Genomic DNA, 13,484 nt, shown 5'->3' with positions numbered 1-13,484 from the left:
GTCACCGGGACCACACGACTGCTACATGGGTCTGTCCCCATCCCTCTTTGGACTGCCCCATCCCTCCCCCTTATTTCCCCCATGGTCACGCTACTTGTGGGGGCTCCATGCACCCCAGCATGCTGGGGGATGCCCAGCCCAGCCTGCTCTGTGCCCCCCACTATCTCCCTGCTCCCCCCTCCAACACAGGAGGACACAGGGCAGGCAGCAGGGGATGAAGCGCAGGGTTTATTGAGGAAGGTCTCCATGCAGGGGGGCCCTAGCGGGAACGGCAGGGCCAGGGCCACCCCGCACACATGCCATGACCGAGCCAAAGGGAGTCCCGCAGGGCAGGGTCCTCCTCCAGGACCCCAGGGGAGCAATTCCAGCTCCATTCAGCCCTGCACCCAGGCAGGGACTCATCTCCTTGGGGCGCTGGATGTCACAGGGACCCTCCTGTTCCCCCCCATCTGACCCTGGCCCATGAACTCCCACACCTTGCAGCTGGGCCCAGGTGCCCATCGGAGTCCCCACTGCAGGCTAGGCTGAGAATTGGGGTGCTGGTGGTAGATGCATGCAGGACATGTGGGCAGGGGAGGGCTCAGCAGCAGGAGAGGAAGGGTCCTTTCTGGTGGAGCTGCTCCACTGGGCACCCTCCCTGCGTTGGGGCAGAGCGGGCAGAGGGCTGCCAGCAGCCAGGTGTGGGCAGGCTCTGCTGGGACTGGGCAGGGAGCCTGGCTCGCCCATGCCACAGCTCAGCCTTGACTACGCTGGGCCATGCGCAAGCCCAGGGCATGCGGCACAAGGGCAGGAGCCTGCCCAGCACTGCATCTCTCCGCCCTGGGCACAGGGCTCGGGGCTGGGGAGCTTTCTGGGTCCGACTGGGGATGGCACTGGCTTGGGCAGGGAGCAGAAGCAAACGCCCAGTGTCGTGGGCAGTGCTGGAGGATGCTGCTGGAGAGGATGCTGTTGCCAGATGGGTCAGGGCATCTGGCCAGGGGTGGGGAGCAGCAACGGGCAGCGTGTGGGGCAGGGCTGGGGCAAACACATGGCACCATCATGCAGATGAAGCAGCACCAGGGCTCTGCCAGGTGCCCTGGGCAGTGGGCACGCAGTGGCTGAGCCCACCCTGCAGCACCAAGAGCAGGACGCCCCAGGGAGGGGGTCCAGCAAGGGCTGGCAGTGTCCATGGGCAGGGGGCTAAGCCCCCCTCCCCTTAGCACTGCCTGGGGCTTAGCCAGTCCCGTTGCTCCCTGATGCATGGCACGCAGGGTGCTGCCGGCTGGGGCTGCCTGTGGCAAGGCAAGCTCTTTCACTTGGGGCAGGGGCAGCAGTGCAGAGCACCCAGAGGGCTGTGGGAGCCCCTTGGCACCGGTTTGGCTCAGCGGGAAGCACCTAGGACGACCCAGCACCAGCCCCTACCTGCAGTGGGTCTGAGCGTGGGCAGAGCCACTGTGGGGGGCACAGAGCAGAGGGGGGTGGGCAGCCCCGGCGGGCAGCCTCCAGCTTCCCCCTCCCGCCCGCCCTGGGCTCAGAAGCGGGTGCTCTGGTAGTGCAGCCTGCGGAGCTCGGAGAGGCCACTGTCCCGGCAGTACGAGTCCCTGCAGGGACTCCCTGCCAGTCACCGGCCCCCCGCCCCGCCGCCACCGCTGCTGCTGCTGGAGCTGCCACTGCTGGAGCTGCCGCTGCTGCACCGGTCCTCATAGATGGAGATCTCGATCTGGGCCCTGCTAAGGATCATTGGTGGGATGTGCCAGCTGCAAATCCAATTGCCCAGCACGCAATCCTGGTGTCCCCCCACCCCTCACCCTTTTCCTCCCCCCCCAGCACCCCACTGCCCAGAGGATACGACCCTCATGCCACGCTCCAGGGGGTCGGTGAGGAGCAGCCCCCGTGGCGCATAGATCTTCTCGTTCTGCTCCTGGATGTACTTGGAGATCTTCTTCAGGACCTGCCAGCACATGGAAGGGCACTCAGGGCCTGCCAGCCCTGACGTCCTCCCCTGAGAGCACTGATGCCTGCTCTGGCCTCCAGCCCCTGTCTGCTCCCTGTGCCATCCTTGTACCCCCTGCCAGCCATGCTTGACCCCAAGCCCTCCCCTGGACCTCAGCACCTTCTCGTAGTGCGTCTCCATGCAGAGGAAGATGAAATAGGCGGTGGCGCAGGCCAGGCAGCCCTCCAGGTATGAGCTGCCCCCAATCTTCTCTGCCTCGGCGTAGAAGCCATTAAGGGTTTTCACAGTTTCCTCAAAGAGCTGCCGCTCAATCTAGAGCAGAAACCGGGATGAAGACAAGTCTGGCCAGAGGCTGACCCCCTGAACTGCCCTGTCATGGGGACTTGTGGAGCACTTAACCCTCTCGTCCCTGCCCAGCTGATGCCTCAGCTCCCTGGCCCCTGCCCACTGCCCGCCCATGCCAAGACCTGCTGAGCCTGCAGCCCTTCACCAGAGCCTCCTGGTCCCCAGAAGCACCCAAACCCTTGCACACCAGACAAAGTGGCTGTGATGGCATGCACCCAGCAGCATCGGCTGGCCCAGGGCCGAACAGTACCCTATGGGGGCCCCATGACTTCAAACCCCTCTTCCCTCTGAGCCCCTATAGGGCACCAACATAGCGCACCCCCCCCCCCACCCTGTCAACCTGCCAGGCTCCCTACCCGGCTCTCCAGCTCGGGGGGGAACTTAGTCTGGAACTGGCACGTGGTCCCATCGCTGTAATCCCGCTGCACGAAGACCTTGGTGGCCAGGGAAGCGCTGCGCCGCAGCTCCTGCAGGCTGTGCACCTGGAGGGCGGTGGGGTGAGCCAGGGGGCCACAGCCATGGGGTGACGGGCATCCCTGCTGAGGGCTGGGGACTCCGGGAGCAATGCCATTCCCCCAGCGCCAGGGCATGGGAGCTGCAGGCTCGCACACCCCGAGGCAGGGAGCCCCTGGCATGGGCTGTGTCATGCCATGAGCACAGCTCGGCGCAGGAGGTGCAAGGCCAGGGGTGAGATGAGGGTGGCAGCAAGGGGAGGACGTCGTGGCAGCCCCTGGCTCGGAGCGTGGCCAAGTGTGTGTCCTCCCTGCCCCGGGCTGGTGCCTGGCCTCGCCTGCACTGGCTGCTGCACACTCGGGCGTGTGTCCGCAGTGGGCCATGGCCCAGGGAGGGGACAGCCCTCTGTCTCCAGCAGCACCCCAGCACGCAGCCACCCCAGCAGCTCCCAGGCAGGAGGAGGGAAGCAAGCGGAGCAGGAGCAGGGACCGGGCAGTGGGTCTGCAGCGGCAGCGCAGCGGGTGGGCAGGCTGCATCGGGGTGGCTGCACAAAAGGGATCGGCAGCCCTGGCAGCGGCAGGCGCTCGGCCCAGCCCCGGCACCCCCCCGGTGTACAAGGGCCCACGCCAGCCCCCTGGGCTCTGGGCCACTGGGCAGCTGCGGGGGGCTGGAGAGGAGGATGGGAGAATGGAGGGGCCAGGCTGTGCCAAGGGCGGGTGTCAGAGCCCTCCCTGTGCTTCCCCGTGGGTGACATGGGGCCACGTCCTGCTGTGTGCCCCCCAGACCCTCTGCCCCTGTCCCGGCTCCCACCCACGGCACCTGGGAGAGGGACCCCCAGCCCCACAGCCTCCCCTCCTCCCGGGGCGCCCCACCCCAGACCCATGCTGCTCCCTCCAACAAGGGCACCCCGCACCCCCCGCCCCTCCAGACACCCCACATACACCCCGGCCTTCCTGCGCATGCAGACCGCGTGCCCCTTCCCGCCCCTCGCCCCACGCTGCCCCACTCCCCGGTGCCCCCCACGCAGGCCCCTGCCCCACGCTGCCCCACTCCCCGGTGCCCCCCACGCAGACCCCCGCCCCACGCTGCCCCACTCCCCGGTGCCCCCCACGCAGACCCCCGCCCCACGCTGCCCCACTCCCCGGTGCCCCCCACGCAGACCCCCGCCCCACGCTGCCCCACTCCCCGGTGCCCCCCACGCAGACCCCTGCCCCACGCTGCCCCACTCCCCGGTGCCCCCCACGCAGACCCCCGCCCCGCGCTGCCCCACTCCCCGGTGCCCCCCATGCGAGCCCCCGCCCCGCGCTGCCCCACTCCCCGGTGCCCCCCACGCAGGCCCCCGCCCCACGCTGCCCTCCCGCACCAGCGCACGCCCCGCGGGCCCCGTTCCCCGTCGCCCAGGCAGCCGATGGCGGCGGGGCGGGGGGGCTCCGCCGCAGCCCGGCGCCGGGAGGTGCCCGCTGCCGGGGCGGCCCCCGCCGCGCACCCACCTCCGTGGCCATGGCGCGGCGTGCGCCCGGGCCGGGGCGGGCCGGGCTGGGCTGTGCCGGGCGGGGGGACCGGCGCTGTCACCGGGGCCGTGCCGAGCCGTGCGGCGGGACCGGCGCTGTCCGCGGTGCTGCCGTGCCGAGCGGCGGGGGCGGGCCCGCCCGCCCCGTGTGCGCAGCCGCCCGGCCCGCCACGGCCCGGCCCGAGGCGGTGGGGATGGGCGCCCGCCGCTACCGGCACGGGGGCCCTGGAGGACGCGGCCCCGTTGCTGGGGACGGCGGTACCGGGGTCCGGCTGCCCCGGGGCTGGCCCCGGCGGGGGCGGGGGGGGGGGGGGGGGCTGTTCTGTGGGTGCCGGGGCCCGGCTGCTGAGGGGTTGCGGCTGCAGGTCCCGGGGGGAACTGGCTGCCGAGGGGGGGCTGCCGGAGGTAACTGGGGCGGTGGTCCCGAGGGGGTCTGGGGGGCCGACCGTGGGGCTGGCAGCCTGCCGTGCCAAGGGGCCTCGTCTGAAGCCGTTTGTCGGCGAAGGATTTGCAGCTGTGCTCCGGAGCGGGTGCTGCGATCGCAGCACGGGCAGGCATCAAAGCAGAGAGCTAACGAATTCCCTGTTATCTCTGCCCATTGACAGCTCAATTAGAGCCGGAGAAATGCCAAACGGGGGGAACAGAGGCTCTCCCAAGAGGCAAAGGAGGGGGTGCTCACAGCTGGGGCCGGGGTGAGGCGGGAGCGATGCGGTGGCTGGGCACAGGGCCCTCAACAGGCCCGAAGAGCTCGAAGAGCAGCCAGCCCTTCCCTCAACACCTGGGCGATGCTGAAGGCAGCGCGAGGCCCTGCCCGCCCGGCTGCTCCGGCTGCTAACCCAGCACGGCCGGCTGCCTGCGGCGCAGGGGCCCTGATGGAATGGGGAGCAGCGCCAGCTGACTCCCGCTCCCTGCCCTGAGCACCAGCGTGGGCTTCAGGCAGAGCAAGCAGGGGCAGAGCCCTGGGGTGGCTGGCGGGCAGCCCCTGCATGCTGGAGCATGGACAGGTTTGGGACCAGGGGACACATGCAGGCAGCGACCCAAGTCGGAGGGTGCATCTCCCCCCCCAGACACAAAGCTACAGATCCCATAGCTTTAGGGGGGAAACCTGCTGTCCCTGGGGTCCATAGCAGCCCTGCCAGCCCACGCCCCCAAGCAGTGGGGTACACCCAGTGCCACAGAACCAAAGGCCCCTCCTGGGGGGGTGTGTACTCTCCCATGTATGCGCACACATGCATGCACACAGACGCGTGTTTGTACATGCACTCAGATGCACACATCTGCCTGCACCCCCCGGCATGCACCCAGGCGCACGTGCATGTGCTTACACACCCAAGCATGTCCCCACATGCCCCCAGGCCCTGTGTCCCGGCTCCTTCCCACGCTGCGTGTCACCATCACCTCCACGTCAGGGCTTGCCTGCCCGCCTGGCAGCGCCCTGCCAGTTGCTATGGCAATGCTGCGCCTGCCAGGAGATGAAGTTTGCTCTCCCACGCCGCGGCGAGGGGCCGAGAGCAGCCGGGGGATCTCAGCTGTCCCTGATGCCCCAGGCTCTGTCCATCTGCCTGCACCCTGTGGTGCTGCCCCAGGGGTGTCCCTTCTCTGGCTGCACCAACACAGCCGAGGCGCTGGACCCTCGATTCTGGGCTCCAGCTGCCTCACAAGCCACAGACCTGCTGTCTGCGGGACCAGAGCATGTGTCAAGGAATGTCCTTTGGTGGGACGTCTTCATTCCATCACGGGCAGCTGCCTTCCCCCAGCCATACTACCCAGGAGCAAGCCTTGCCCAGTGGTAGGCAGGACACGGATGGCCTGGACCTGCCCCACAGTGCTCCCCATCCCTGCACAGACCCAGCCCTGCCTGTGGTGCCCTGCAGCCCCCCAGCACCTCTGCAGCCCACCGGGGCCTGCCAGCACCCCCATGCACGATGCACCATCATGGACTTTACAATTTTAACCAGGGCAGGGAGAGACCCTGATGGCTCCCATGCAGAGGGGACAGGCTGCTGCCATGCCGTGCCGTGCCATGCCATGCTGTGCCATGCCATGCTGTGCCATGCCATGCCATTGCTCCCAGGAGGGCAGGGCAGAGGTGGAGGGGGCTGGTGTAGCTGACGGGATCCCAAGCAGTGGGGACTCAGGGCAGCCCCAAAGTGCTGCATGGCCCTGCTGCCCCCCCAGCCCCCGGCACTGTGTGGGGGGCTGGCAGGGTGCCTGCAGCAACAGGGCTCTGGCCCTTCTGCTCCATCTGCTGAGCCCTGAGGGGCTATTTTTAGGCTGTCTGGCAGTGGGGGTGGGCACTGCATGCATGGCTGCTGCCAGACCTGCCTTTACTCCCCTGCCTGGAGCGAGGGGCCTCTGACCTGTCCTGCAGACAGACCCTGCAGACCTCCCCTTGCCCCTGGCTCTGGCTGACCGCCCAGATCCCCTGCCCCTGGCCCCACTGGACAGGCGTGGGGTATGCTTGGGGCCGCTACAGACAGCCCCATGCAGCCAGCGTGCCCGTGCCCATCACACCGCGGCAGCCATGTCCCAGCAATGCCCCTGGTCCAGCCCCTGTGCTTGGCTCTCAAGCCAGGACTGGGGGGTGCCCCCAGCGTGTCCCTGGGTGCACAGTGCTGCACCCCATCCCCGCATCCCAACCCTCCCTGCAGTCCTGGCACAATGGCTGGGGGCTGTGGAGGACAGCCAGAGCCCTGCGACCAGCCCAGGACCAGCCCCTGGGACCCCATCCTGTACCTGCTGAGCCCCCTCCGCAGCCTGTCAGGGCTGTCAGCGGCTCCGGCTCCGCTTCAAAGGAGCCACAGCAGGGCCAGGCCCTGGCAGCTGCTTCACGCAGCGTTGGAGGGGGGGGGCTTTCATTAATAGGATGGGGGGGAGCATGAGCTCACCACCCCAGCGAGGACAATGGTGACATTTGGGAGGCATGCAGAGACAGCGGGGCAGGGTGATTAGCTGATAACCTTTCCTGGGAGATGCCAGATGTGTACCCCAGTATGGGGGGGGACATGTCCCCCACACCGGGAGCCACTGGCAAACAGCTCCAAGTGCCCCAGCCTGCACCTTCGCACAGGACGGGGAGGCCACCCTAAACCGAGGCCAACCAGCCCTACAGCCTGGACACCCTGAGGATGGGCACCCCTCCACGGCACCCGCAGCACGGCCATGTCCGGCTGCGTCCATCGCAACGGGTGGTGCCAGGACCCCATTGCACCGGGAGCCCCCGCAGAAGGTGGGGGCAGGCCCCCAGCACGCACGTCAGAACTGCACAGGCTGGGGGGAAGCAGCACCCTCCTGTGAAGGGGCAAGCGGGGGGGGGATGCATTTTCAGAGGGAGGTGCCAAGGTCCAGCTTTGGCAAAGGTGCCGGCTGGGAGCCTGGGGCTGTGCGAGGATTGCGCCCGTGCCAGGGATGGCGCTGTGCTGGGAGCAGACGTGGGTGGCTTTTCCCAGCTCCCTGGCAGGGTGGGGGGCCAGCAGCACTGCAGAGGGGGTCCCCATGTCCCCATGCACAGCACCATGCTGCGAGGCAAAGGGGCTCTTCCCCAGCAGCCTCCCCACGCAGGATGTGTCCCTCTCTGCAGGGCCGGGGGCCAGGGCCGGGGGTCGGCAGTGAACAGGGGGTCTGTGTGCAGGCTGGCGGGAGCCGGGCCGGGCCAGGAGCTGCCGAGGGGCTGGGAGGGAGCCAGGGCAGCCTCAGCCCCGCAGCTGGGCCGGGAGCGCTGCCAGCCGCATTCCTGGGGCTGCCGGGCAAGCGGGAGCGTGTGTGGGCGCAGGGCAAGTGCACGGCCACTGCTGGCCCTGCCCGCCCTACCGGTCCCATGCCCCCGGACCAGCCCAGCCCCAGGGTGCCCTCAGCTGCGCCCCGACCTCCCTCGGCCACCCCCAGGCAGGGCCACCCCCGCGGAGCCGCGCTGCCAGCCCCGCGTTGTCCCTTGTGCAGGGGTGCTCTCGCCCGGGAGCTGCCGGACACCCTGGGACACCCGACCCTGCACGGCCAGCCCCGGCGTGCCGTCCCCAACTTGGGGTCCCTGCTCACCGGCGGCTGCAGCTCATGCCCGGCACTGATGCAGCCCAGAAGCCAGGAGTCCCCAGGAGCCTGGGATGGGACTGGGACAGGACAAAGAGCTGGGGAGGACAGGAGGACAGGAGGGAGCCCACCCAGGCCTGGGGGATGCATCTCTGCCCACAGCAGCACCCAAAACTGCAGCAGGAGAAGAAGCTGGGACAGAACAGGAGAGGACGGACAGAGGTGACCGAGACCCTGCTCAGCATCTCATTTCCCAGGAGTCTCCTGCTCGCCTGGCTCGGATCTGCCCTGTGCTGCAGCCAGGCACAGGTCCCTGGGGGGGCCCGGAGTGGTGAGGGGGCACCCCCGGGGGATGTCCTCTTACCATGCCACCCTGGCTGGCTGTCCCCGAGGTCCCCACCGTGGAGGGGGCAGCCCCCATGGCCCCACTTCTGGTCTTGCTGCCGTGACAGGTGACACAGGCGGTGGCACAGCCGGCTCCCCAGAGTGACAGGCGCAAGTGTCAGTCCCCAGTCGGCTGCGCGGACGCAAGACGGGGACGCAGGCACTGGAGCAGCCTGTGCAGACAGGACACAGGGAAGGGTGCCAGCTCCAGCTGCCTTAGGGCCATCCCCTTCCCCGGGGTACAGCCCAGATCTACGTCCCCTGGCTATGTCTCCCCCCAGCCCTGTGACAGCCTGGGTGGGGAAGGGTTAAGGAAGCAATGGGGGTGCAGCAGGGACCCCTGCAGAGCAGAGGCACGGTCTCAGCTCAGGGACAAGGCTGCCAGGGCACCTGAGTGGGCTGGAGCAGGGAATGGATGCCTCTCTCCTGGGGCCAGCCCTGCTCCCCCCAGCATGGCCATGCTGCCAAAAGGTGACTCAGTGGCTCTAATGAAGGCATCATGACAGACAGGGGGGCTAGGCCAGCTGGTAGGGAGCCCCTCGCTCCCCCCACTATCCCCTGGCCCCACCAGCCCCCTTGCCTTCCGCTGGTGGGGTGCCAGCCGTCACAGGGTGCTCGGCACCCCCAGCACCTTCCTGGGAGGAACTGTGGGTGCTGAGGGCTGGACCAGGCTGGTGGACAGGGTGGGCTGAGAGCCAGGAACTGGTCCATGGCCAAGAGCAGGACTGCACCAATGCTGGCAGTGCCGTGGGGACAGCATGGGGACAATGCACACCCGTGGAGCAAGGTGGTTTTGGCATCCCGCACACCGGCAGCTCAATTCCAAACACTGGCAGCTCCATCCTGCACACGCAGGCTCCCTCTGCCTCCACCAGCTCCCAGGCCTCGCTGGCCCCAGCCCAGCTCCCATGGCAATTAGCCGAGCTCCCCAGCTGCCCTGCCCTGGCCCATCCATCACAGATTAGCTATTTTCTATCAGCATTTATCTCCAGGCAAGCTCACTCCTCCTGTGACAGCCTGATGCCTCCAGCACCCTCCCTCTTGCTACCGGGCAGCCCTGATAAAGGGTCGCTCTATCTTATCGTGCTCCCCGGCAGTTACACATTAATGGTGCCATCTCCGGGGCTTGACCGGGGTGAGATGAGCTCAGCCCACCCTCAGTCCGGCAGCGAGCATCCCTGGGCGATGTGGTGGTGGGTGCTGTGCCCGGCACAGAGGGCACAGGGAGGGCAGACAGGCTGCAGGCAAGTGCTGGGCATGCAGGTGAGGTTCCCAGCACAGCCCCAAAGCAGATGGATCCCAGTGAGGCTGGGGGGACAGTCCCTGCCCCCAGCCCAGGGCAAAGGGCAGCTGCTATCGCCTGCCTGCACCAGGCTGTTTGCTCTGCCGCCCATTAACAGAGCCGCCTTATCCGGTGGGCAGGGGCCAGAGACAGCCCAGAGCCCGTTGGCCAGGCAGGGGCATCGATCTCGGGAAGGGGAGGGGGTGCCCCAGGTAACCCCTGCAGACAGATGGGTTTCTAATGGGGTCTTGAGCCTTGCACCCCCCAGCCCACTCCATCTCCAAGGGGATGGGGGAATGTGGCCCCAGCACGACCCTCCCTCACCCTGCTCAGGCTCCATCTCTGCCCGTGCCTCAGGGACCAGCAGTGCCTGGGTGCAAGCCCTTTCCTGGGAGGTGTAACCCCACCTATGCCTGTGCCCACCAGACCATGGGCTGCCTGCTGGTAGGGCCATCGATGAGGAATAAGGACCCTATGCCCATGGCATCGCCTTGGCATTGATGCCACACATGGCACCTGGCACGTGGGTGCCCCAGCTGCCCCCCAGTGCTGCAGCATGAAGCCTCTGGGGTGTCCTGCTCCTCCATCACCTGCACCTCAAGCACCCTCAAACCCATACCCCATGGGGCACAGGAGACTGGGGGGGGGCATAGGGTAGGAACCAGTGTCCCCTGCCCGACGCCAGGGTGTACCTGTGGGGTGCCAGGCGGGATGGGGGCAGAGGGGCTCTGGTGGGTAATGGGGGCACCTCACACCCACAACACACCCCCCGGGGCAGGCGAGGCAGCCCTTCCAGAGGGCATCGCCCCAGGGGCACGCGGAGCCAGGGTGGGCTGGGGGGGGCTCATGAGGGGGGCTCCCCTGGAGGGCGAGGGGCGTGCGGTGCCATGCACCCACCTGGCTGCCCAGGGAGGGAGGGCAAGCGGCAGCGGGGTGGCCGGCGGGGCCAGCTGGCGTGGGGCCGGGGGGCCAGCCCCGGGGGGGCCCGGCAGCCGGAGCAGATTGGCTGCTGGCAAGGCCTCCCCGGGCTCCTTAGAAAGGGCTGCGAGCGTGGGAGGTGCTAGGGGAGCAGGCAGCGCGCCCAGCCGCGCTCCCGTCCCGCGTCCCGCTGGGCAGGCACGGCCGACAGCGGCAGGCGGGCAGCAGCGATGCCGCGGGCGAGTGGCCCCCGGGGCACGGCGCTGCTGGCCCTGGCGCTGGTGCTGGCGCTGGCGGGGTCCCTGGGCAGCGGGCAGCACTACGACTACTACAGCTGGCAGCCCGAGAGCCTGCCCCACGGGCGCTTCTACGGGCGGGAGCCGCAGTGCCTCGACATCCCGCCCGACATGCAGCTCTGCCGCGACGTGGGCTACAAGCGCATGCGGCTGCCCAACCTGCTGGAGCACGAGACCATGGCCGAGGCCAAGCAGCAGGCCGGCAGCTGGGTGCCCCTGCTTGCCAAGCAGTGCCACACCGACACCCAGCTCTTCCTCTGCTCCCTCTTCGCCCCCGTCTGCCTCGACCGGCCCGTCTACCCCTGCCGCTCCCTCTGCGAGGTGGTGCGAGACTCCTGCGCCCCTGTCATGGAGTCCTACGGCTTCCCCTGGCCCGAGATGCTGCACTGTGGCAAGTTCCCCTCTGACCACGAGCTCTGCATCGCTGTCCAGTTTGGCAACAGCAAGGCCACCCCACCGCCAGGTAAGCAGGAAGGGCACAGCGATGGGATGGGGACACATGCAGGACACCTGCCAGCAGCGTGTCCCCATGCAGCCAGGGACCCACATGCAGGGTCCCCGACACCCCCATCTCTGCACCCCTCAAAGCAGGACGTGGGGCACGGGCACTGGCACTGGCCAGGGACCCTCCGTCTGCAGCAGGGCATGAGTGGGCACAGTACCAGCAGCATCAGCTGCTTTGGCTAGGCACCCCTCGCTGGGGATCCAGGCACCCAGCTGCCTGCACAGAGTTGCCCAGGGCAGGGGAGAGCGGAGCAGCCACAGGAGTAGCATTGGGGGTGAAGGTGGGACAAGATGGGAGCTGCTGGGGGACCCGTGGCAGAGCTGTATCCCTTGCTTCCTGCTGGGTCCCATCCCAGCAGCAAAGAGCATCCTGCATCCTGCACCTGTGGGTGTTGGCCCCATGCTGCTGTTGCAGGGTGGCTGTCCCCTCAGGCAGGGGAGGGGACATCACCCAAAGGCAGCCCAGGGTCAGGAACCAGGCTGTGACACCCTTCAGGCTGGGGCCACCCTTGCTGCTGCTGCTGCTGCTGTACCCCAAAGTGTCAGAAGCTGGATGAGGGGTGTCCCCATACCCCATCCCTCCTGGGGGGGGTGCTGGGACACCAGCCAGCGAGGCACTCTGTGCCCCCCACATCACTCAGGCACAGCTGCCCAGGGAGCAGAGGGGCTGCCGGGGCTCTTCCAGCATGACCCCGCAGAGCTGGCCCAGGTGACAGGCATCAGCAGCAGCAGGGCTGGTGACAGCAGCACCAGGTGACAGTGGCTGGTTTCTCACTGCAGTGTCCAAGATCTGCACCCAGTGCGAGATGGAGCACAAGGCAGATGGCATGATGGAGCAGATGTGCTCCAGTGACTTTGGTGAGTCCTGGGGTCCCCTTCCCAGTCCCCCCTGGACAAGGATCTGCCCTCCCGCAGCTCTGCCAGCCCAGGCAGGGGTTGGCTGGAGGGCATGGTTTTCCAGGGACAGCCCTATAGGAGCCCCCACAAGCCATTCCCTTGGACCCTGTGTGCATGGGATGGGTGCTCCACAGGAGAAGACATTGGGGGGCGGGGGGGGGGGACAGGCAGAATGGGACATTTGGGAGGGCCACCGGGGGCCTCTGCTGAACCCCACCCAACAGCCCCTTCCGTGCCTCATACAGTAACTTCCCCAGAGACCCTTCTTCTGGGTCCCACCCCAGGGACGGGATGCAGCCTTTACTGCACAGGTGCCTAGGCCAGACCCCCCAGCAATGCCCCAGGGCAGGTCCCCCCCCACTCAACCATGCCCCACGGCTGCCCCACACAGTGGTGAAGATGCGCATCAAGGAGATGACAGAAGAGAACGGGGAACGGCGACTGGTGGCCGCCCAGAAGAAGAAAGTGCTGAAGCTGGGCCCACTCAAGCGCAAGGACACCAAGAAGATGGTGCTGCACATGAGGAATGCGGGCGCCTGCCCCTGCCCCCAGCTTGACAGCCTCAGCGGCAGCTTCCTGGTAATGGGCCGCAAGGTGGGCGGCCGCCTGCTCCTCCTCGCTGTCTACCCCTGGCAGAAGCACAACAAGGAGATGAAGTTTGCCGTCAAGTTCATGTTCTCCTACCCCTGCCCCCTCTACCACCCCCTGCTCTATGGGGCCGGGCAGCACTAGGGCTCTGCCCACCCTGCCCTGCCCTGGGACTCCTGCACTGGCCTGACGCTGCACCCCTGGCATCCCTGGTTGCACCCCAGGACCCCAGCTCTGCTCCCCCTCAGCCCCTTGACTGTGCCCCAGGACCCTGCTCTGCACCCCTGGGATTCCCAGCTGCATTTGTGGGAGCCTTGATCCACAGCCAGGACTCCTGCCCCATCCTGA

The 13,484-nt window shown here is 68.0% G+C and overlaps 2 protein-coding genes across 2 annotated transcripts; one reads left to right on the top strand and one right to left on the bottom strand.

Moving 5' to 3' along the window:
• Positions 1-1,600: 1,600 nt before the first annotated feature.
• GOLGA7B (golgin A7 family member B) lies at positions 1,601-8,688 on the bottom strand. Its single transcript, XM_075717708.1, has 5 exons — positions 8,632-8,688; positions 2,635-2,760; positions 2,093-2,245; positions 1,829-1,930; positions 1,601-1,699 (listed from the first exon to the last, which is right to left on the bottom strand). The coding sequence occupies exons 1-5, from the start codon at positions 8,686-8,688 to the stop codon at positions 1,601-1,603; spliced, it is 537 nt and encodes a 178-aa protein (XP_075573823.1).
• Positions 8,689-11,081: 2,393 nt separating this feature from the next.
• Positions 11,082-13,280, top strand: SFRP5 (secreted frizzled related protein 5). The gene is made up of 3 exons (XM_075717766.1): positions 11,082-11,610; positions 12,432-12,509; positions 12,940-13,280. Exons 1-3 carry the CDS (start codon positions 11,082-11,084, stop codon positions 13,278-13,280), a joined length of 948 nt encoding a protein of 315 aa, XP_075573881.1.
• Positions 13,281-13,484: the final 204 nt, after the last annotated feature.

Source organism: Pelecanus crispus, chromosome 10, assembly GCF_030463565.1.
Source record: "Pelecanus crispus isolate bPelCri1 chromosome 10, bPelCri1.pri, whole genome shotgun sequence".
Classification (NCBI taxonomy): domain Eukaryota; kingdom Metazoa; phylum Chordata; class Aves; order Pelecaniformes; family Pelecanidae; genus Pelecanus; species Pelecanus crispus.
Note: the sequence above shows the minus strand (reverse complement) of the source record. Positions and strands in the feature narration are given on the sequence as shown.